At 44.6% G+C, this 25,625-nt stretch overlaps 1 protein-coding gene across 3 annotated transcripts in view; it reads left to right on the top strand.

Annotated features, from left to right (window-relative positions):
- Positions 1 to 23,787: 23,787 nt before the first annotated feature.
- LOC134353157 (RPA-related protein RADX-like) overlaps positions 23,788 to 25,625 on the top strand; it is a 66,222-nt gene continuing 64,384 nt past the window's right edge. The window contains exon 1 of one of the 3 annotated variants that reach the window (XM_063061132.1): positions 23,788 to 23,916. In XM_063061132.1, coding sequence (XP_062917202.1) covers positions 23,875 to 23,916 — 42 coding nt within the window. In that variant the 5' untranslated portion in view covers positions 23,788 to 23,874. Of the gene's footprint in view, positions 23,974 to 25,625 lie in introns of all 3 variants that reach the window. The other 2 variants (XM_063061133.1, XM_063061131.1) reach the window with 2 other exon arrangements.

Here is a 25,625-nt window from a genome sequence, read left to right as displayed (position 1 = left end):
GAGCTGAGTATTGTAATCATCTGGCACAAAAGAGCGCATCCTGATGCCTTCCCTATCCTGCAGGAGATTTCAACCAGGTCAGCTTGAAGAAGTCTCTAAACAAGTACCACCAACACATCAGCTGAGCAACCAGAGGAGCCAACACATTTGACCACTGGTGTACCAACGTCGAGAACACATATCGAGCCATCCCACTCTCATACTATTGGGAAGAATGATCACCTGGCTGTAGTTCTACTCCTGGGGTATAAGCAGAGACTAAAGACCAAGGACCAAAAAAGGTATGCACAAGGGAGGTGGAGGAGAACTGGCAGGAGTGCTTGGCATCAGACAATTTCAGGGAATCATCTTTGAATCTGATTGAATATCCCATAATTGTCATTGACTTCATCAAGATCTGTGTGGATAAGTGTGCACCTATGAGTACATACTGGACATGCACAAACCAAAAGCCGTGGATGAATCAGGAGGATCATAGTCTGTTAAGGGCTAGATCTGTGGTGTTCAATTCTGGTGATCCGGAACTATTAAAGAAGTCCAGGTACAACCTATGGAAGATGATTTTAAGAGTAAAAAGCAATTCAGATTCAGGTTGGAGACAGAATCAGATGTACGTCGGCTCTGACAGGGTTTGCTTCCCACAAGGCAAAGCCTAACATCATGAATGGCTGTCATACTTCACTCCCAGATGAGCTCAATGCCTTTTACGCATGTTTTGAAAGGGAGAATAAAACTAAATCTATGTGAACCCCTGTAGCATCTGGTGGCCCTGTGACCTCTGTCTCAGAAGCCAATGTCAGAACATCTTTCTGAACCCTCACAAGGTGCCAGGCCCTGACGGTGTACCTGGTAGGGCTCTGAAAACCTCTGTCAACCAACTGGCAGAGTGCTCAAAGTCATCTTCAATCTCTCACTGTTGCAGTTGGAGGTTCTCACCTGCTTCAAAATGGCGACAATCATACCAGTGCCCAAGAAGACCAGGATGAGCTGCCTCAATAACTATCACCCAGTCACGCTCACATCTATTGTGAAGTACTTTACGAAATTGGTCATGGCTAGAATCGACTCCTGCCTCAGCAAGGACTGGACCCAATGCAATTTGCCTATTACCACAACAGGTCTACAGCAGATGCAATCTCACTAGCTCTCCACTTGGCTTTGGATCACCTGGACAATAACAATTCCGATGTCAGGTTGCTGCTTATTGATTACATCTCAGTGTTCAACACCATCATACCCTCAGTTCTAATCAACAAGCTCAAAAACTTGGGCTTTCATACCTTCCTTGGCAAATGGATCCTTGACTTCCTCATCGGAAGACCACTGTCTGTGCAAATTGGAAATAACATCTTCTCCTCACTGACAATCAACACTGGCACACCTTAAGGTTGCATGCTTAGTCCACTGCTCTACGCTCTACACCCATGACCACGTGACTAGGCACAGCTCAAACACCATCAATAAATTTGCTGATCACACCTCTTGTTGTTAGAACTTTAGATGGTGACAGGGACATGTACAGGAGCTGAGATAGATCATCTGGTTGAGTGGTGTTGCAACAAAAACCTTGCACTCAATGTCAGTAAGATCAAGGAATTGACTGTGGACTTCAGAGTAGAAGTTGAGGGAACGTGCACCAGTCCTCAATGAGGGATCAGCTGGAGCATCCTCATTACTACAATCTGGGAGGAGGTACAGAAGCCTGAAGACACACAGTTAATGTTTTAGAAATATCTTCTTCTCCTCCACCATCAGGTTTCCGAATGGACAATGAACCCATAAATAATACCTCACTATTTTTGCTCTCTTTTTTGCACTACCGATTTAATTTATTGTTTTATTTATTTATTTATTTATTGTAATTTATAGTTTGCTTTATGTATTGCACTGAACTGTGGTTGCAAGACAACAAATTTCATGACATTTCCCAGTGACATTAAACCTGATTCTGATTCTGAAATGTAGAGGTTGCAGTGGAATGGGGTGTGTGCGTACTTTATTAAATTGTAGAGTTTAGGCACACAACTGAAGACAAACTTCCACCACATAATCTCTTTAGAACCAGTGAAGATTGTTCATCCTCAGTGATATTTTCTTGACTCTCCAGAGCAATAGAATGCAGCTCCAATACTTCTACCACAGTCCAAGGGTTCATAGCTTGTGTTCCTAACAGCCAGAATGAGAATGCAATAGAGAAAGTTGTGATGTACAGGAAAAGACAAATATCCTACATGTCAGTGCTTCCTTTTCAACTCTAACATCATTCAGTGACTGAGTACCAGTGTCACTTAAGGAAGCTCTGTAAATTTACAAATCGCATTGGGGATTTGCTGATCATAAAATATTATGGTTTAATGTATAGTGTTTCTGTGGGATCTCCATTATAAGATATAAATGCAGGCTGTTGAACTGTGTCAGATATTTGGTAAAATAACCACAAGAGGGAAGCAAAGTAAGGAACAATTAATTTCTGTTGTGCAATAGTGATTAAAGACACCGCTAATAAGCTAATCTCAGACTCAGCAAGTAGTGAAGGCTTACTCCAGGCTCATTGCATGATGGCTTGTATGAAGGCTCATTGAATGCTTATGAAGACTTGTGTGAATCGAAATCAGAATCAAGTTTAATATCACCAGCGTACCTTGTGAAATTTATTGTTATGCAGCAGCAGAACAAAGCTATGAATTACAGTAAGAAGTGTATATAGTTTAAAAAATTAAATTAAATGAAGTGGTGTTAATGGGTTCAATGTCCATTCAGAAAATCGGATGGCAGAGAGGAAGAAGCTGTTCCTGAATTGTTGAAGATGCACCTTCAGGCTCCTGTACCCCCTCCCTGATGGTAACAATGAGGAGGGATTGCCCTGGGTGATAGATGCCACCTTTCTGAGGCATTGCTCCTTGAAGATGTCCTGGATGCTGGAGAGGCTCGTGCCCATGATAGAGCTGACTGAGTGTACAACCTTGTGCAGCTTTTCTGATCTTGTGCAGTGCTTCCCCACCCCCCCCCATATCAGATGATGAAGAAGATTTACTGATGACTTGCATGAAGGCTTATGAGAGCTTACCGTATGAGGGCTTGTATAAAGGTTTATTGCAATTTTAATAGTATCCCAAGTCCACATCATCCACTGACTTACCGTATGTGGATCAGCATACACAGGAAGTCGAGGTCAGGAGTACTGGGGTCAGCAACCTGGGCAGGTTTACCTACAAGCTGCAACTGACACTTACTAGCTGAAACTTGCAGGGGAGTTGTTACACCTGTGGAGGGCTGACTTCTGTATATTACTGCGGCCTTAAGGTTGCTGCCAAAATCCTTAGTGGTAAGTCCGGGGCTTGGGATTAGGTCAACAGAGGGCATACCTCAAGATCCTGTGCCACGGTTGGCCCTGAGCAGCTGTGGAGAGAGGACTCTCAGATCTATGGGCTTTGCCTCGGGACACACACACACACAGGCGGATATCAGGTGCTGCTGGAAGATCAAAAACTCAGTGAAAAGTTGCCCTACAGTCTACCCGGAACTCGTAGGTCTGCCAGCACATCGAGATATCCATAGAGGATTGCTGCTCACTGGCACATTCCAGGCTGCAGGAGAATGTACTGAGGGGCATACTGAAGCTTTATACAGCCACTACAAAGGCTCAGTGGAGTAGGACCACAGTGTAAGGGCCTTCTGCTACTGAAGGGGGTGGGATGGGTTGAATGAGGAAGCCCTTCAATTATTGTAGTACTGTACCACCCCAGAGGGCCACACGAGTGGTAACAGTTTTAAGAAATGTAATTGAACTTATTGCACTGTCTATGAAGTCGAGGGCAAGTTGAAGAGTGAGTCAATGCTATTCCTAGTTGAGAGGTCAACAGTGGAAAGGGTGAGAAAGTTCAAGTTCCTGGGTGTCAACATCTCTGAAGATCTAACCTGGGCCCAAAGTATTGATGCAATTATGAAGAAGGTACGTCAGCGATTCTATTTCATTATGAGTTTGAGGAGATTTGGTATGTCACCAAAGCCTCTTAACCAATTTCTGCAGATGCACTGGTTACATCACCATCTGGTATGGAGGGGCCACCACACAGGATTGGTAAAAGATGCAGAGAATTGCAAACTCAGTCAGCTCCATCATCAACACTCGCCTCCCCAGCAATGAAGACATCGTCAAAAGGTGATGTCTCAAAATGGCAGCATCCATCACTGAACCCATGGCCACCAACTCGTTATTTTTTTACTATAATTTACAGTTTTTATTATTATGCATTGCAATGTACTGCTGCCAAATAACAACAAATTTCATGGCATATGCCAGTGATATCAAACATGATTCAGATTCTGATAAGGAAACCCAAATCCCAGGACATGCCTTTTCTCATTGATATCATAGGGGAGGAGATAACTATACTCAACATTTTACAAACAGCTTCTTCCTCTCCACCTTATTGTATCATATAATTTCTTATTATATTTTATAGTTTTATATATGTCTTACACCATGCTACTGCCATAAAATAAATTTCATGACATATGTCAGCGATTATAAATCTGATTCTGATTCTGAATGTGAGAATGAAAACGCATTGCATGGTTTGTTCCTGTAGATATTTTTTATTATGAATAAAGTTGTTATGTTTTTATTGTGTGATCAAGCACATCCACCTTTTATTTTGAAATGAGCAGTTTCAGATCTATATTAGGTCACTTCCTGTGCAGTCAGGAAATAACAAGTAGGAAAGCACATTGGCTGGCAGAAGACCAGAGGTCTATGTAAGGAACTAAAGAAGTTTCTTTCTAAAGCCATCTGGTTGGTTCCCCAGCAGAAGTGTTGCTTGTAAGATGAAGTTATATTTAGGAGTTAATCCAAAGGTATCAATAAGATTTTGCTGAAATAGAATGTTATTTTTGAGTTTAATAGACACTAACCTAGATGCTAATATACTATTTACTGTACCTGTAGTTTTCACTTGTCAGAATCTTATGTTTACCTGCAGAAAACATAACCAAGGTCTTACTTACCTGTGTACATTTACTTGTGTGAATGGAAGAACCTCAGAATTAGATTTAATATCACCGGTGTATATATATATATATATATATATATATATACACACACACATATATATATATATATATATATATATATACACACACACACATATATATATATATATGTGTGTGTGTGTGTGTGTGTGTGTTTGTGTATATATATATGTGTGTATATGTGTATATATATGTGTGTGTATGTGTATATATGTGTGTGTGTGTGTGTGTGTGTGTGTGTGTGTGTGTGTGTGTGTGTACGTGTATTAAATATTTAAGTTAAAATAAGAAGTGCAAAGAAACAGAATTAAAAAGAGTAGTGAGGTAGTGTTCATGGGTTCAATGTCCATTTAGAAATCAGATGGCAGAGGGGAAGAAGTTGTTTCTAAATCACTGAGTGTGTGCCTTCAGACTCCTGTACCTCCCTCCCGACAGTGACAATGTGGAGAGGGCATGTCCTGGGTGGTGGGGATCCTTAATGGTGGACACCGTCTTCCTAAAGCACGACTACTTGAAGGCGTCTTGGATACTATGAAGGCTGGTACCCATGATGGAGCTGACTAATTTTACAAGTTTCTGCAACTTACTTCAATCTTGTGCAGTATCTTTCCCACCCCCCACCCCCCCCCCCGCCATACCAGATGGTGATACAGCCAGTCAGAGTGCTCTCCATGGTACATATGTAGAAGTATTCGAGTGTTTTAACTGACAGACCAAGTCTTCTTAAACTCCAAATGAAATATAGCAGCTGTCTTGCCTTCTTTATAGCTGCATCAATATGTTGCCATCCAGATTAGGTCCTCAGAGATCTTGACACCCAGGAACGTGAAATTGCTCACTCTCTCCACTTCTGATCCCTCTATGAGGATTGGTATGTGTCCCTTCGTCTTACCCTTCCTGAAGTCCACAATCAGCTCTTTGGCCTTGCTGACATTGAGCACAAGGTTGTTACTGCGACACCATTCAACTAACTGGTATATCTCGGTCCAGTACGCTCTTCCATTACCATCTAAAATGCTGCCGACAATGACTGTATCATCAGCAAATTTATAGATGCTGTTTGAGCTATGCCTGGCCACACAATCACAGGTGTGGAGAGAGTAGAGCAGTGGGCTCAGCACACGTCCCTGTGGAGTGCCAGTCTCAATTGTCAGTGGGTGGAGACGTTACTTCCAATTGCACAGATTGTGATCATCTGGTTAGGAAGTCAAGGGTCCACTTGCAGAGGGAGGTACAGAGGTCTAGGTTCTGTAGCTTTTGCATCAAGACTGTAGGAATGATGGTGTTAAATGCTGAGGTATAAACAGCATCCTGACATAGGTATTCGCATTGACCAGGTGATCCAATGCTGCATGGAGAACCACTGAGATTGCAGCTGCTGTAGACCTACTGTTGTGATAGGCAAATTGCAGTGGGTCCAGTTCCTTGCTGAGTCAGGTGTTGATTCTAGCCACGGCCAACCTCTCAGAGCATTCATGTCATTGAGTCTGTAATAAAACCAAGGGGCTCAGAGGTTATATCCTGACTCACGTCTGATTTTTGAATGGAGTTTGGCTGACTGTCTAGTTGATGTTACAACACTTCAGCGAGAGTAGAACAGAAGTTTACTTTGCTTAAAATAAAATCCTGGGGAGTGGTGAGATGAAGAACAGAGAGCCCAGGGGTAAGAGAAAATCAGGTCCATCATCATTGTGAAACCTGGAATATCTGTGTATTTAAAAACTCAAACCCAAGGAAACACCGGTGCTCCCAATGTGGCCTTCTATATATTGGCAGGACGCGACACAGACTGGGAGACCATTTCGCTGAACACCTAAGCTCTGTCCACTAGAGAAAGCAGGATCTCCCAGTGGCCACACATTTTAATTCCACATCCCATTCCCATTCTGATATGCCTATCCACAGCCTCCTCTACTGTCAAGATGAAGCCACACTCAGGCTGGAGGAACAACATCTTATATTCTGTCTGGGTAGCCTCCAATCTGATGGCATGAACATTGACTTCTCTAACTTCTGTTAATGCCTCACCTCCACTTCATACCCCATCCCTTATTTATTTATTTATTCCCCCCCCCCCATTTTTCTCCCTCTGTCCCTTTCACTATAACTCCTTGCTCATCCTCTGGGCTCCCCCCCACCCCCAAGCCTTCTGTCCCATGATCCTCTCCCTTCTCCAGCCTCGTATCCCTTTTGCCAATCAACTTTCCAGCTCTTAGCTCCATCCCTCCCCCTCCTGTCTTCTCCCATCATTTCGGATCTCCCCCTCCCCCTCCCACTTTCAAATCTCTTACTAGCTCTTCTTTCAGTTAGTCCTGACAAAGGGTCTTGGTCCGAAACGTCGACTATACCTCTTCCTATAGATGCTGCCTGGCCTGCTGCATTCACCAGCGTTTTTTATGTGTGTTACATGAGTGAATTGGCAGTTTTCTTATCAGTTCTGCTGCACCATCTCTCCCAATTGCAACCCCATCCCCTCCCATAATGGGAAATACCATTGCCACTTGCTATAAAGTTGTAGTGTTGCAAATGAACTTTTCAGAAGGATGCCAAGCTGCATCAGTTGAATCCTATGAATGTGACATTTAGTTTATTTTTAGGTTAAATCCATTTTGTATTAACTTATTCATGCACTGTGTCATCTCCAGTGTTGAGTCATGTTTGTCTTTAACTAACTCCTCCTGTAACTCTGGACAAAACTCCTTGGCTACAACCAATCACCTTCAAGGCAGTGGGTGGATGAACAGCTTAAACAACTAACTCACCACTCTCAGCCCATCAGTACAGCTTCCCCACCCCCTCCAAACTTTTTTGGGAATTGAGAAAGAGAAAGGCAATGGACTAAACTGAAGAATTTCCTTGGCACTGCTCACTGTGTAAAGCACACAATCTAACATCGACAACACACAGGAAATGCTGGAGGAACTCAGCAGGTCAGGAAGTGTCCATGGAAATGAATAAGCAGTCAACGTACTGGGCCAAGACCCTTCACCTAGTCCTGAAGAAGCCTTTATCATGGATGCCACCTTCTTGAGGCACCAGCTCTTGAAGATGTCCTTAAAGGTGGAGGGGCTTGTGCCTGTGATGGAGCTGGTTAAGACTACAACCCTCTGCTGTCTCTGGCAATCCTGTGCCATAGAGCCCCCATGCCAGGCTGAGATGCCGTCAGACTGTAGTGTATACCTGTAGAAATTTGTAAGTGTCTTTGGTGACATAACAAATATTCTCAAAATTCATATGTGATCAATTAAAGGATGTTGCTGAGGTCATGCATCTGGTGGACACGCAGGGATGCGAGGATGTTGGGCTACATAGGTAAGGAGAGACCAGACAACAAAGGGACTTAAAACAGTTACGAGAATTAAAATCGCCCTCTGGCTTAACCTGGACCCATTAAAGATGATTAAGGGGTGATGTGTAAACAGGTCCTGGTTCAAGTTAATTCAAACTTTAACCAAGTAAAAACATCCTCACTCCAAAACACAAGAGATTCTGTGGATACTAGAAATCCAGAGTAACACATACAAAGTACTGGAGGAACTCAGCAGGTCAGGCAGCATCTGCGGAAAAGAATAATGTGGCATTGTTTGGGACCAAACCTTTCAGCAAGACTGGTAAGGGAGGGGCAAGAAGCCAGAATAAAAAGTGGGGGGAGGGGAAGGAGTAAAAGCTGGCAGGTGACACTCAGTCCAGTCAAACCAACACTTCGAATGAACATTGGATGTCTATCCTGTTTTAAATAATTACTGCATTTCAGTTAAAAATATTGAAATGTTTTTATTTATAACATCTCTGTTTTAATTATTCAGTGCCAGACTGTTGGGCAATACCGTCTTGAAATCATTAGAAACAAAAAACTCCTTGTATTTAAGAATATGTGAAAGAGTTACTGTACTTAAGGGAGATAAGTAGCAGGTGTGATTTACAGGATATAATAAAAAAAATACTTATACCAGTCTGGATCCAACGCTTCATGAATAAGCATCAATTTTATCCTAGAGACTTCCAGACAGGATTGCGCATCTCTGCAACTAATCCAGCATTTAAAACATATAGTTACTGTTTCACACATGACACTTCAGGACAAATAAATCAGAATTAAGTTATTCACTTGACAGGGTCAAATGATGAGTTGATAATTAGGGAAACATGGTAATATTTTATTCATGAACAAGAGTGGAGAATCCAAACTCACACCAAAATTTCAGTATTTTCCAGATGCACCCAGGTAAGCCATGCAATGTAATAGAGCAGAATTGTGTGACACAAACTGTGTGTGTAATGGCCAGTCATTTTACAGTTTGTAGACTAATTAATTTGTTCGTTTATTTATGGTAATATTACTTTATATATTTGTGTGTGTGCGTGTGCGTGTGCGTGTGTGTGTGTGCGCGTGCGTGTGTGTGTGCGCGTGTATGTGTGTGTGCGTGCGTGTGTGTGTGTGTGTGTGTGTGCGCGTGTGTGTGTGCGTGTGTGTGTGTGCATGTGCGTGTGCGTGTGTGTGTGCGCGTGTATGTGTGTGTGCGTGCGTGTGTGTGTGTGTGTGTGTGTGTGTGTGTGTGTGTGTGTGTGTGTGTGAGTTATATATCCTGTGTTGCGTATCTTCGACAGTTTTATTTAGGAGTTTTATTTAGACCATAAGACCATAAGACATAGGAGCAGAATTAGGCCATCTGGCCCATCAAGCCTGCTCCGCCATTCAATCATGGCTGATCCTTTTTTCCTATCTCCTCCTCAATCGCAGTTCCTGGCCTTCTCCCCGTAACCTTTGATGCCATGTTCAATCAAGAACCTCTCAATCTCTGCCTTAAATACACCCAACGACCTGGCCTCCACAGCTGCATTGGGCAACAAATTCCACAAGTTTACCACCCTTTGGCTAAAGAAAGGTGATATTTGGTGATATATGTACATGTATACAGTTGAATAACTATAAACTGAATTTGATATTGAACTTGAACCATAAGTGTGTTGACAGGTAAAATGACTCAGTTGTTTCCTTTGGAGGTTGGGAAAAATGCTGTTATTTAATCTCACCAAAAATTAAACAAATGAAGTTTGACATCTGAACTTTTTCTTTCTTGTACAACCTTACATAGTTCCTTTATTTACTTAGTGGCCATTTTCTTAGGTACAGCTGCTCGTTAAGACAAATATTTAACCAGCCAATCATGTGACAGCAACCTAACGCATAAAAGCATGTGGATATAGTCAAAAGGTTCAGTTGTCATTCAGACCAAACATCTGAATGTTGGAAGAAAAGTGATCTAAGTGACTTTGAGTGTGGAATGATTGTTGGTGCCTGACGGGGTGGTCTGAGTATCTCAGAAACTGCTGATCTGCTGGGATTTCTATGCACAGCAGTCTCTAGAGTTTATAGAGAATGATGAAGAACAATCCATTGAGTGGCAGTTCTGTGGGCAAAAACATCTTGTTAATGAGGGAGGTCAGAGGAGCAGGGTCAGACTTGTTCAAGCTGACAGGAAGGTGTCAGTAACTCAAATAACCAGGCATTACAACAGTGGTGTGCAGACGAACATCTCTAAGTCCACAACACATCAAATCTTGAAGTAGATGGAGTACAGCAGCAGAAGGCGATGAACGTATATTCAGTGGCCTCTTTATTAGATACACAAGGTACTTAATAAAGTGGCCACTGAGTGTAGTTACTGTTGCTTAAGGATTAGAGATAAGTCATTTAGATCAAGCTCAAATTGAATTGTCATTCAACCATTCATGAGTACCCATGAACATAGCCAAACAAAACTGTGTTACTCTGAGGCCAAGGTGCAAAACACAGTACCACCAGTCATACACAGCACAAGCCACATACTGTATAGCATATATCAGAGAGAAAGCACATGTAAGATATCAGTAAAATCAGTCACACCAAAAAAAAATATGGTCCAAGTCCCTGAGTACAGGAATATTGCAGCAGTCTGCAGTCAAACACAACACAACTTGAGCACTGCTGAGTGGGCACCAGGGAGAAGCACTGGTCCAGCTTTGACACCAAGCCACACCGCACCCAGCACTCCAGTGGAGCACACTGACTCCAACTGCTCTCCCCTGGGCAGCTGAGGTGAAACTGCGACTTAAGACTTAGTCCTCACCACGACCAAGGCCACGCCGCTCCCCTGCTGTTCACCCTTGCTGTCTGCCAATAAATTAGTGAATCGGCTTTGCAGCATTCCACATTAACAGTGTCGACTAGGGTCTTGCAATCACAAGAAAGCCGACTAAGACAATCGCTCACTTTTAGGATACAAAACGCCTTTGTGTTATGCCTCCTTTGGCACTTTTCTGACGCAGACAGCGGCAAAATCTCCACCAAGACCAACCCCTTTAGTTTCTCTGCCAACGAGCAACTCATTGATGGGGTAGTCTTGCAGCACTTATAGTTCTTAATGCCCAGCAGGTCTTACGATCGTAAAAATAATTTTATTTATAAATTTAGTGATAATAGTCTAACCAACTATGCTGTTTAAAATATGGCTAAAACAGAATAATAATAGAATACTGTGGCGACCCAGTTTCTGGCACACACGAACCGGCTCACAACAGCGCGCGCAGGCAGAGGGCCGGCCCCAAGAAGGGCGCCAGGCCATCTTCACCAGCAGGGGGAAAATCCCACGCACGGAAAGGGTCTGGGAATATGCATTCCCCACAGCAGTCCCGCCCCAGGGAGGGCGGGAACGGGAAGGCTTTAAAGCAGGCCGCGAAGTTTGAATAAATCTCTTTCATCGCAACTCCAACTCACCGACTCCGTGTGGTTATTCTAGCGCTGTGTGTAGCACACCACTACATTTGGTGACCCTGACGGCCCAAACGATATTTGGGCCAGAGATGACTGACGCCGCATCTGTTCATGCAGTTTCGTTACAACTGCCAAGCTTTTGGCCGCTGAGACTCCGTCTGTGATTGGAACAAGCAGAAGCACAATTCCACATTCGGCAGATAACCTCGGAGTGCACTCGCTACTACTACGTGCTGAGCTCCCTCGACCTGGAGACAGCTGCACAAGTTGAGGAGTTTATACAGTCGCCCCCGGAGGACGGCAAATACGCAGCATTCAAAGCCCTGCTCATAAGGACTTTCAGACTCTCACGGCGCGAACGAGCACACTGCTTAATGCACCTGGATGGATTGGGAGACAGGCCGCCGTCAGCATTAATGAACAAAATGCTGGCCCTGGCTGAAGGACACAAACTCTGCCTCATGTTTGAGCAGGCGTTCCTAGAGCAACTGCCCGAGGACATATGCCTGCTGCTGTCCGACGCAGATTTCAGCGACCCCCGGGAGGTGGCGGCCCGAGCAGATGTGTTGTGGAATGCCAAGAAGGAGAGAGAGGCGTCCGTCGCACAGATCACCAAGCCGCGGACCCAACGACAGACCAGACCAGGCCCGGCAGCAGAGCCTACAAAACCTGGCGACGGGAGTGAGGAGCCCAACGAGCAATGGTGCTTCTACCACCAGCGGCAGGACACAGAGGCCTGCCGCTGTAGACCACCCTGCAAATTCCCGGGAAACGCTACGGCGGCTGGCCATCAGGACAGCCTCCTGTACGTCTGGGACAAGCAGTCGGGACGCCGCTTTTTGGTCGACACCGGAGCGGAGATCAGCATCTTACCTCCAACGAGTTACGACACCCGCAACAGAGAACCAGGACCCACCCTGAGGGCCGCAAATGGCAGCACAATACGAACCTATGGCACCCGCACAGTGCGGCTACAGTTCAGCTCCAGCCGGTTCACGTGGGACTTCACACTGGCCGCCGTGGCCCAACCACTGCTGGGGGCAGATTTTCTACGAGCCCACGGCCTGCTGGTCAACCTGCAAGGGAAGCGATTAGTCCACGCCAAGACTTTTCAAACGTTCTCCCTGGGTGAAGCAAAGTTGCCAGCCCCACACCTGGACTCCATCACGCTGTCCAACGATGAATTCACCAGGGTCCTGGTGGATTTCCCATCAGTACTGACACCGCAGTTCACGGCAGCCATGCCCAGACACGGAGTACAGCACCACATCCCGACCCAGGGACCACCCCTCCACGCCCGTGCTCGAAGGCTTCCCCCGGACAAGCACATGGTGCACATGGTGCCCAAGGCAACGGGGGGCTGGAGACCATGTGGTGACTACCGCAGACTGAACGAGGTTACAACGCCAGACCGCTACCCTGTGCCGCACATTCAAGACTTTGCAGCAAACCTACATGGCGCAAGGATCTTTTCCAAGGTAGACCTCGTCTGGGGATACCATCAAATCCCTGTACATCTGGACGACATCCCCAAAACAGCACTTATCACCCCGTTCGGACTTTTCAAATTCCTCCGAATGCCATTTGCTCTAAAGAATGCCGCACAAACTTTCCAGCGGCTAATGGACACGGTGGAACGCGACCTGGACTTTGCATTCATCTATTTGGACGACATCCTCATAGCCAGCAGTAGTCGGCAGGAGCATCTGTCCCACCTCCGCCAGCTCTACTCCCGCCTGAGCGAATTCGGCCTTACAATCAACCCAGCCAAATGCCAGTTCGGACTCGATACCATCAACTTCCTGGGCCGCAGGATTACTAAAGACAGGGCAACCCCGCTGCCCGCCAAGGTAGACGCGGTCCGCAACTTCCCCCGACCCAACACAATCAGAGGTCTGCAGGAATTCGTGGGTATGGTGAATTTCTACCACTGTTTCCTCCCCTCAGCAGCCCGAACCATGCGCCCCCTGTTCACTCTAATGTCGGATAAGGGCAAGGACATTACCTGGGACGAAGAGGCTGCAACCGCTTTCGTTAAAACCAAAGAAGCCTTGGCAAACGCCGCGATGCTAGTGCACCCCAGAACGGACGTTCCTACTGCCCTCACTGTGGACGCATCCAACACAGCAGTCGGTGGAGTGCTGGAACAACTCATCGAGGGTTGCTGGCAACCCCTGGCGTTCTTCAGCAAACACCTACGACCACCTGAACTCAAATACAGTGCTTTCGACCGGGAGCTATTGGCACTATACCTGGCAATTGGGCATTTCAGGTACTTCTTAGAAGGTAGGCCCTTCACCGCGTTCACAGACCACAAACTGCTTACCTTTGCGTTCATGAAGGTGTCCGACCCCTGGTCGTCCGGCCAGCAGCGACATCTGTCCTACATCTCCGAGTAGACGACGGACATCCGGCATGTCTCTGGAAAGAACAACGTCGTGGCGGACGCACTTTCCAGACCTACCATACAGGCCCTGTCCCAGGGGGTGGACTATGCAGCGCTGGCAGAGGCACAGCAGGCAGACGCTGAGATCCCCAGTTACAGGACTGCAGTCTCCGGTTTACAGCTCCAAGACCTCCCCGCAGGCCCAGGTGAGAGGACCCTACTATGTGACGTAGCTACCGGCCAACCCCGCCCCATCGTCCCAGCAGCCTGGCGCCGGCGGGTTTTCAAGTCCATTCACAACTTAGCGCACCCCTCCATCAGGACAACCGTCCGGCTGGTCGTCAACAGGTTTGTGTGGCATGGGCTTCGTAAACAGGTCAGTGAATGGGCCAAAACGTGCATGCAGTGCCAAACGGCCAAGGTGCAGCGGCATACCAAGGCTCCGCCGCAGCGGTTCGAACCCACCCGCCAGAGGTTCGACCACATCCATGTGGATATCGTGGGGCCCCTGCCAGTGTCACGAGGAGCGCGGTACCTCCTAACTATGATAGACCGGTTCACCAGATGGCCAGAGGCAGTCCCGCTCACCGACACCACCTCCGAATCCTGCGCCCGAGCACTGATCGCAACCTGGGTAGCCTGCTTTGGGGTACCGGCCCACATTACCTCTGACGGGAGCCCAGTTCACCTCCAGCCTGTGGTCGGCTATGGCCAACCTTTTAGGATCTCAGCTACACCACACAACTGCCTACCACCCACAGTCGAACGGACTAGTGGAGCGCTTCCACCGTCACCTGAAGTCGGCTCTCATGGCCCGCCTGGAGAGGCCTAACTGGGTGGACGAGCTTCCCTGGGTCCTGCTCGGAATCCGCACGGCGCCCAAAGAGGATCTGCACACCTTGTCGGCCGAGTTGGTGTACGGCGCACCCCTGGTCGTCCCAGGAGAGTTCATACCAGCCCCAAGGGGGCAAGAGGAAGAACCCACAGCAGTCCTGGACAGACTACGGGAGAGGCTCGGTAACCTGGCCCCCATACCCACTTCGCAGCACGGACAGAGCCCGACCTGCGTACCCAAAGACCTGCAGAACTGTAAGTTTCTTTTTGTACGATGGGGCGGACACCGGGCACCGCTACAGCGGCCCCATGAGGGGCCGTTTAAGGTGATCAGGAACAATGGGTCCACGTTCGTGCTGGACATTGGGGGGAGAGAGGAGGTTTTCACGGTGGACCGACTCAAACCGGCCCATGTGGACTTGGCGCAGCCGGTCCAGGCTCAGGCACCGCGGCGCAGGGGCAGACCTCCCAAACAGAGGCCGATCCAGACTGTGGACATTGGGGGAGGTATCGCCGGTTCTGGGGGGGGCGGGGGACAATTCAGGAAATTGTACAGAACTTGCCACAGGATACGGCAGCAAATTGGATGACCTAATTTACAGAGCACATGTTCATCCAGGCAAGCCAAGGCTGTGATTTAAGATTTTCTGAGAATAAATCGACCTTATCTACCTCATTATGATCTGGCACTTTATCGTTCACCTGTACTGCACTTTTTCAGTAGTTTTTCCATGTTATTCTGCATGTTGTGTCATGATCTGATCTGTATAACAGTTTGCTAGATAAGCACCTACTGTACTCAGTGCATGTGACAATGATAAACAAATACTAATTGTTTATTCATTACCTCACATCTTACTGAACAATTCTACTAACTTATGACAAGTCTAATTGCTTTGGCTAAGCAACAAATTCCACGTCACACACTCAGCGGCCACTTTATTAGGGACAACTGTGCACCTGTTCATTAATGCAAAAATTTAATCAGCCAACCATGTGCAGCAACTCAACGGATAAAAGTATGCAAATATGGTCAAGGGGTTCAGTTGTTGTTCAGTATAAACATCAGAATGAGGAAGAAATGTGATCTAAGTGACTTTCACCGTGGAAAGATTGTTGGTGTCCGTGAAGCTAGAAATATTTATGGGATTTATGTGAATGAGACCATTCATAAGATTTCTCTTTATGCATATGATTTATTTGTTTTAAATATCAAATCCTGAGGAATCTATTCCTGCCTTGTTAAAATTATTTAATGAACTTGGAGCATTTTCAGGATATAAAATAAATTTTAGTAAAAGTGAATTGTTTCCTATAAATGAATCCGTTTCTATGTATGACAATACTCCTTTCAAAGTCACAGATTCTTTTAGTTATTTAGGTGTCACAATCACTAAAAAATATAAGGATCTTTATAAAGCCAATTTTGTTCCTTTGTTAGGCTCTATGAAATATTTACTTAGCAGATGGAGTCCACTTACATTTTCACTTGTTGGTCACATCCATATAGTCAAAATGATGATTCTACAAAAATTTTTGTATCTATTTCAGAATATCTGTTTTTTTTGACTAAGAAGTTTTTTGACTGGATTGATTCTATTATTTTATCTTTTATCTGGAATAATAAAAGACCAAGAATTAGTAAATATCATTTACAGAAGTTGAAAAAGTTGCCTAATTTAAGAATGTATTACTGGGCTGTTAATGTGCGATACATGTCCTTTTGGTTATATTGGGTTGATAAGAAGGATCGGCCTATCTGGGTAGATTTGGAATTGAAAGCTGTAAAGCAGTATTATTTAACTTCGTTATTGGGAGCTACCTTGCCTATACAATTAGCTAAAGTTGCTAATTTAAACTTATACCCTGTGATTAAGCATTCTTTACAAACTTGGCTTCAGTTCCGCAATTATTTTAATCTTAAAAAATTTAAGCTTTGTAGTTTAATTTATCGAAACTACTTTTTTAAGCCTTCCTTGAGTGATTCAATTTTTTTACTTTGGAAAAATAAAGGTATTTTTTGGGGGGATTTATTTAAAGAAGGTAGACTGATGTCCTTTGAACAATTAGTTGATAAATATTCTCTTCCATACTCTCACTTTTTACAATATCTCCAACTTAGACATTTCTTACAAAAATATTTAAGTAATAATTTTCCTTACATTTTGGATGTTAGATACTATTATGAGTATGAACCCTTCCATTGGAAGAATTTATAATTTACTATTACAATGGGATAAGCGTCCTTTATTTAAGATTAAACAAGATTGGGAAAAGGAACTCAATTTGACTTTTACAACAGAAGATTGGATGCGAATTTTGAAGTTGGTTAACTCTTCTTCGATCTGTGCTAGTCATTCACTGATTCAATTTAAAGTTGTACATCGTTACCATTTGACGAAGGAGAGATTGTCTAAAATATTCCCTAATGTTGATAGTTATTATGATAGATGTAAAACTGAGATAGCTACACAGACACACATGTTTTGGTCTTGCTCTATACTGGAAGAGTTCTGGAAGTCAGTTTTTTCGACAATTACTAAAGCACTTAAAATTAACTTACAACCTAACAAATCAACTGTGCTTTTCGGAATAATTCCTCAAAATGTCCATGGTATCTCTGTGTCTGACCAACATATTATTGCATTTATTACATTGATAGCTAGGAGTGTTGAAGTGGAAGGATACAACGGCTCCCACTTTGTCACAATGGTTCTCTCAAGTGATGCTATGTCTTAGTTTGGAGGAAATTAGAAGTCGAACTTTTGAACCTATGTTTGATTTTGAGAAAAGGTGGGGTTCATTTGCTCATTATTATCATTTGAGTTAATTGATGGACTCTCCACGACCTAATTGTAAATTTTTTTTTGGTACTTTCTTTTTTGATGGTGGTTTGATGTTTATCTTTAGAAGCTTTGTATATGACAGATGGCTCCTAACACCTAATGGGATTTTTCTTTTTTCCCACTTTTCTTGCTTAGTAGGATTTTTTTTTCATCACAAGATGTTTTCAATCTTTATATAATGTTTTTTTTCTTGAGACATTGTAAGTGTTGTTTACTTCGATGTACTCGTGTTTATTTTGGAAACATAATAAAAAGATTTGAAAAACAAATCAATCAAAGATCATTGGTGTCAGATGGTGTGGCCTGAGTATCGCAGATACTGCTGATCTCCTGGGAGTTTCCCCATACAGATTTCTCTAGTGTTGACAGAGAATGGTGCAAAAAACAAAAAACATACTGTCAGCAGCTGTGCTGTGGGCAAAAATACCACGTTAGTGAGAGGTGTTAAGAGGAGAATGGTCAGACTGTTTCAAGCCGACAGGAAGGCAATAGAAACTCAAACAAAGGCATGTTGCATGAATGGTGTACAAAACAGCATCTTTTTTGTACAAAATGGTGTACAAAACAGCAATTTCAAATGCACAACACACCAGACCCTGAAGTAGATGGCCTACAAAAGCAGACCACAAATATCTCCTGTACCTAATAAAGTGGCCACTGAGAGTATGCCTGTTAAAATAAATCTGATTCTGATAGTTAAGTTGACTGGCCTCTTAACTATGGGGTCATCTTTCTGGTGCAGATTCTCAGCTGTCCAATGAGGCCTATGTGGGAACCATAGATTCAGCAAAATGGGGTGGGGCCAACTTAGGAGAAGATTCATTTATTTCAGCACCCTCCCCACTCCCGTGCTCCTATTGCAATGCTGCAAGTGTTCACAACACCATCCAAAATATTCCTTTTCCATTTTAGAGATTGTTGGCTAGAGATTCCCAGGAGTCAGTGGGGACATCCTAAAATATTTTCTTTAGTTCGTTCGTAATTGATAGAGGTGTGCAAGCTGAGTCCACTGCTGCCAGTAAGGAGTTTGCACATTCTACCCGTGACCGCATGGGTTTCCTCTTGGTGCTTTGATTTCCTCTGATATTTCAAAGATGTACAGGTTGGCAGGTTAATTGGTCTTTGTAAATTGTCCCATGATTAGTTTAGGATTAAATTTGGGGATTGCTGGACAGCATGGCTCGAAGGGCTGGAAATGCCTTTTCCACACTGTATCTCAAAAAAATCAATAAATAAGACGACTAGATCCAGTGAACAGCCAGAGACTTCTTCCCGGGGTAAAAACAGCTAATACGAGGGGGCATAATTTTAAAGTGATTGGAGGAAAGCGTACAAGGAATGTCAAAGGTAGTTTTTTAAAAAGTAACAGCGTGTCGTAGAACACGGTGCCATGAATCGTGGTAGATGCAGATACTTCAAGGGCATTTAATAGGCACATGAAAGATAAAAAAATAGAGGGAAGGGTTAGAGTTGAACTTCGAGTAGGTTAAAAGGTTGGTGTGCATCAATGTGGCCTGCCCAAGATATCGAGCAGAGGGTAAACAGCCCATCACTGGGGGGGAGGTGGGGGAGAAAATGGGAACACTGAACTTGGCTCACTCATCCTCATAGTCAATAAGAGGATTTATGCAGAAATTATTGTAGTATATTTCTAGTCCCTTACTTTTAAAGAGAAATAGCTAGCTTTAGTTGTCACATTTGTATCAAAGCATTGAATGAAATGTAGTGTTTTGTGCCAATGATCAACACAACCTGAGGTTGTGCTGGAGAGCAGCTGCAAGCAGCACACTTGCAGCTTCAACATAGCGTGCCCACAATTTAACCCCAACGAGTCGTGAGAACTGAACCCTGATCAAACTCATTGGCATGGTAAAGTGTCACGCTAACAGCTATACTACTATACCGCATAGTTACCGTAAGCTGCCTACTGTGTGTGAAACAGGTCTCAGAAATCACACAGTAGAACAGGAACCATGGAGTCAGACAGCAGAGAAAGAGGCTCTTCGGGTCACTATGTTTCTGTCAGCCATCTACACCAATCCCATTTTCCAAAACGTATTTCAGTGCTCATGTAAATAATCTTAAGCATTGAGATAGTACCTGCCATTCATCCCATTGAATCTGCTCTGCCATTCCACAATGGATGATTTATTTATTTATTGAGATACAGTACAGAATGGGCCTGTCCAGTCCTTCCAGCCTCCCGATTTAACCCTAGCCTAATCACGGGGCAACTTACAATGAAGAATTAACCTGCCAACCGGTACATCTTTGGACTATGGGAGGAAACTGGAGCACCCAGAGGAAACCCACGCGGTCACAGGGAAAACATGCAAACTACTTACAGGCAGTGGCAAGAATTGAACCTGGGTCGCCTGCACTGTAAAGCGTGTGCTAACCACTACGTTACCATGACGACTCACCGGATTTATTATCCCACTCAACCCCATTCTCCAGCCTTCTCATTGTAACCTTTGATATCTTTATTAATCAAGGACCTATCAACTTCAATTTGAATATACCCGATGTGAATTAATACTCCCTGTGTTCAAGATTTCAAAATTCTTATGGTTGAAAGATTTCTTAGACAAACTCCCTCTAAATATTCTCCTCCATATCTTAATATCATCCTCTCTGTTAAAATACATCTCTGCTGAAGAAAATGTTTCTAGAACTCTTGTTCATGAATACCCACAAATATACCCAAATGAAACAGCATTACTCTGGGACTAAGGTGCAAAATAGCCAGCTGGTGGCGTAGTGGCATCAGCGGTGAGAGGTCACAAGTTCAATTCCAGCCGGCACCCTTGCACGCTCTCCATCCATGCTGGGTTAAGAGCTGGTGATCACTTTTAAAAAAAAAACACCCAGCAGAAGGCAATAGCAAACCATTGCTGTAACTTGCCTCATAGACGATTTCCCAATACGTCCAAGCGGCGTGGAAGGAAATCACCCGCTAACCAGAAAATTCCGGATGCAACATACCTTAAAAGGTGCAAAACACAGTACCAACAGTCACACACAGCACAAGGCACCAGTAACACATATAAAACAGCAGTAAAATACAGTCCCACAAAAAATAAAGTCCAAATTCCCGAGTTCTTGAAGCTCTTCAATACAATTTGCCTTCTGCCGAGCGAACACTGGAGAGCAGCACCGACTGTAACACGGATGCTGTCTATGCCTCTCATTATTCTATACTCCCCACTCAGGATGTCCGATCCAAGGAACACAACATCAGCTATTCATTCTCTCCTCCTGGCTGAGAAACTTCAAGCCAGGCAATCTCCTAATGAGCCTCCTCTGCATCCTCTCCAGTGCAATCACATCCCTTCCCCCTCCCCCTCACTTACCACTTCCTGCAGGGATCACTCCCTCCTTGACTCCCTTGTCCATTCATCCCTCCCTACTGATCTCCCACCTGGTATTTATCCTTGCAAGCAGAACACGTGCCACAACTGTCCTAACACCTCCTCCCTCACTGCCATTCAGGGCCCCAAACAGTCCTTCCAGGTGAGACAACATTTCACCTACGAGTCAGTTGGGGTCATCTACTGTATCTGGTGCTCCCGGTGTGGCCTCCTATAAAGTATATCGATGAGACCTGACGTAGATTGGGAGACCGCTTTGCCGAGCACCTACGCTCCATTCAGAGAAAATGGGATCTCCCAGTAGCAACAATTTCAACTCCACTTCTCATTCCTATACTGACTTGTCAGTCCTTGGCTTCCTCTATTGCCACAATGAGGCCACACTCAAGTTGGAGGAGCACCACCTTATATTCTGTCTGCATAGCCTCCAACCTGATGGCACGAACATCAATTTCTCAAACTTCTGGTAATTGCCCCTCCTTCACCATTCCCCGTTCGTCTTTCCCTCTCTCACCTTTTACCTTACCTACCATCACTTCCTTCTGGTTCTCCTGCCCCAACCCCTTCTTCCATGGTCTCTGTCCTCTCCTATCAGATTCCCCCTTTTCCAGCCCTTCATCTCTTTTAGCATTAAGTTTCCCAGCTCTTCACTTCAGCCCTGTCTCTTTCCTGCCATCTTGTACTTCTTCCTCACCTCCCCCCATCTTCCCATTTTTACTTTGACTTCTCCCCTTCCTTTCCTGTCCTGAAGAAGGGTCTCGGCCCGAAACATCGACCACTTATTCTTTTCCATACATGCTGCCTGGCCTGCAGAGTTCATCCAGCATTTTGTGTGTGTTGCTTTGGATTTCCATCATCTGCAGAATCTCTTGTGTTTGTGAACCTCTGAAAAGTATTGATAATGGCTGGGGTGGGGTGGGGTGGGGAGAGGACCCTGTCTTGTTAAGATACTGCCCAGAAGAAGGCAATGGCAAACCACTTCTGTAGGAAAAAAATGCCAGGAACAATTATGATCATGGAAGGACCGTAATCGGCCACATCATACAACATGGCACATAATGAATAAGTGAATACCCCTCATGATTTTACACGACTCCTTAAGATCATGCCTTATTCTACTGCACTCCCATGAAACTGTCCCAACCTGCTCATTCTCTCTCTACAACTCAATCCCTTGAGTCCCAGAAACATCCTCATATACAACTACAGTCTCCGTGACATCACTTTCAGGGAACCGTGCAACTGCACTCCAAGGTAGAAGGGTTTTCTTGTAATTTCAACAATAAATTTGATTCATAATAAAATATAACCAATGCAAAGGCTTTGTGAAGAAAGGCCACAGTCCAGGGTCCTTCCTCTACTGGACAACATGGGACTGAGTCTAATGGGAAGTCCGTCAGAGTACGGAAGAATGCTTCAACCCACCGAGCCCCATGAGTAGCCCCGTTATGTGACAAAAAGATGGGTTCACATTTCCGAATGTAGTGACCAAATGACCACAGCAGAAGAGAATATTCAAATAAAATATGAGAAATTCTGGAGATGCTGGAAATCCAAAGCAACACACACAAAATACTGAAGAAACCCAAACAACAGGAATTCTGCAGATGCTGGAAATTCAAGCAACACACATAAAAGTTGCTGGTGAACGCAGCAGGCCAAGCAGCATCTGTAGGAAGAGGTGCAGTCGACGTTTCAGGCCGAGACCCTTCGTCAGGACTAACTGAAGGAAGAGTGAGTAAGGGATTTGAAAGTTGGAGGGGGAGATCCAAAATGATAGGAGACGACAGGAGGGGGAGGGATGGAGCCAAGAGCTGGACAGGTGATAGGCAAAAGGGATTATCAGTAGACTCTGCATTGGGTCGCCGCAGGTCAGTAGAAGGGAATAATCGAAGGAAGTAAACACAGAGACCGAACTCGCCTCGGATATTCTCTCTCCCTCTCCCTCTGTAACTGTATTTTATTTTGCATTGCACTGCCTCGATACACTGTGATTTTAACGGTATGCAAGGCAAGTTGTTCACGGTACCTCGGAGTATACATGACAATAATAAACCAATTGCAATGTTCAGTTAATGATTCCATTCGGAGCTCAGCCCCGTAACATGCGCTAAGGTAAATTCCCATCTACGTGCCGGAGGTTGCGATGATTTGGGGTCTCCGTCTCCAGCGGGTGCCCTTCCCGAGGAGTCGGCCCAATTGACTGCCCTTCGTACAACTAACCGGGTCGCCACTGAACCGGGCGAAGAGTAACAGCGGAATTCGCTTGCGGGCACTTTATTGCAGCATCTAAGCTGTACAGTTTTTTAACTTTAAAATGCAAACAACTCCGGTAACAAATGCCCACGACTCACCCCAAACTACCCGGATCGTTGGCTAATTAATAACAAACAGCTAATAAACGTCGACAAAACAAAATTATCAACACTTGAACAGCTTCACCAGTTCCTTTAAGGGAAGGCTCCTTTAATACTCTATTCATTTGTCTACGTTAAATGTGTGATTTGAAACATAGTATCGGGTACGATTATTGGCTCCGTACTTTTGTCTTTAGTAAAGCTGCTTCTTATTGGTTCCTTCTCCGGTTCGCGCATTCGACCACTAAACACAAATATTCGACTTCTGTCGTTAGAATGCAAACGTCAATGAGGAATGAATATTGGGGCTGATCAGGAGGTGAACGTGTTTAAGACTGTGAGTTTTAGTAATGACTCTCATCCTAATATTCAGTTTGACAAACCCCTCCTAATGGTGAGTGACAGTCCCATCTGGGGGTTCACGGTGCGTCCCGTCGCGGTCTCATTTTAACGTTCAGTGCTGTCGGCCGACAATCCCACCCGAGGGTTCAGTGTGAACTGCAATTACAAATCGCATCCTCACGTTCAGTGACAAGCTCATCCTAACGGTCGCACTCTGCAGAGACTCGGCGGTTCAGGCTGCATCTGCGTTGGGAAATGGACAATGGGTGTTTCCTGTCTAGATTCTTTTTCCCTCCCCACCCCCCAGAGATGCAGCCTGACCCGTAGAGTTTTGTTATTTTTTTTCCCGGATTCTCCATTCTAATGTTTAGTGTGCGTGTCGGTAATTGGTTTATTATAGTCACATGCACTCACATCCTGCGAGTAACTGTTTTGCATGCCTTCCATACAGATACTAAGGTGCAAAGTTCTTGATGGGGTAGATTGTCAGGTCAGTTCTTGATGAGGTAGATTGTCACGCACATCTTACTGTACAAGAGGCCCATTCAAGTCGTTTAACAGATCTGTCCTTGAACCCGGCAGTGTATGAGTTCAATCAAACTTTTGTATCTTCTGCAAGAGGGGGAGAAGAGAGAATACGATGGATAGGTAGGGTCTTGGTTTATGCTGGTTCTCGCGAACAATACCATTCTAATGTTCAGTGTCTGAGTTATAGTACCGATCTCTGCCTTGATGTCCACTCTGCGAATTGCAGTCATCTTCCCTATTCTGTTGTTCATTGCAGGCACTGTTCCCTCTAAGCTGCGCAGGTGTGCAGCCACGCAGTAACTGCAATGCTCCCACGCACATAGCCTTTATTGCCTTGCAGTGGGAACTTCTTTTATATAATAATAAAACATAATGGTGTATTATGGTAACTATGGTGTGTATCACATTTATAATAACATAGATTTCAAAATTATATTAACATTATATAAAAGAAAATTCCAGCTACATGACAACAAAGGCTATGGGCGCGGGAACACTTCAGTTACTACGTGGCCACACATCCACGCAGCTTAGAGGGAACAGTGATTGTAGCTCAGAGGAATAATTCCCTCCAAAGTACCACTGTCGTGATCCAAACTTGTTTCTCAGAATCACTGGCAAATGTCATGAAATGTGTTGTTATGCAGCAGTACATTGCAATATTTAAAAAAACTAAATTACTGTAAGTATATATTTTTTAAAGTTAAATTAAAGAAGTCAAGCAAAAAGAGGGGGAAAAAGTAGTGAGGTAGCGTTCTTGGTTTCAGTGTCCATTGAGAAATCTAATGACAGAGGGGAAGAAGCTGTTCTTGAATCATTGCGTGTGTGTGCCTTCAGATACCTTCTCTCTGATGGTAGCAACGAGAAGAGGGCATGCTTTTGGTGATGGGGGTCCTAAACCATAGATATCCCCTTTTTGAGGCCTAGCTGCTTGAAATTGTTCTGGATACTATGGAGACTAGTGCCCAGGATGGCGTTGGATGAGTTTACAACTTTCTGCAGCTGATTTTGATCCTGTGCAGTAGACACACCCCATACCAGATGGTGATGCAGGCAGTTAAAATGCTTTCCATGGTACATCTGTAGAAATTTGCAAGTGCCTTTGGTGACATACCAAACCTCCACAAACTCCTAATGAAATAGAGCCGCTGTTGTGCCTTCTTTGTAACTGAATTG

This window comes from Mobula hypostoma, chromosome 10, assembly GCF_963921235.1.
Source record: "Mobula hypostoma chromosome 10, sMobHyp1.1, whole genome shotgun sequence".
NCBI lineage: Eukaryota > Metazoa > Chordata > Chondrichthyes > Myliobatiformes > Myliobatidae > Mobula > Mobula hypostoma.
Note: the sequence above shows the minus strand (reverse complement) of the source record. Positions and strands in the feature narration are given on the sequence as shown.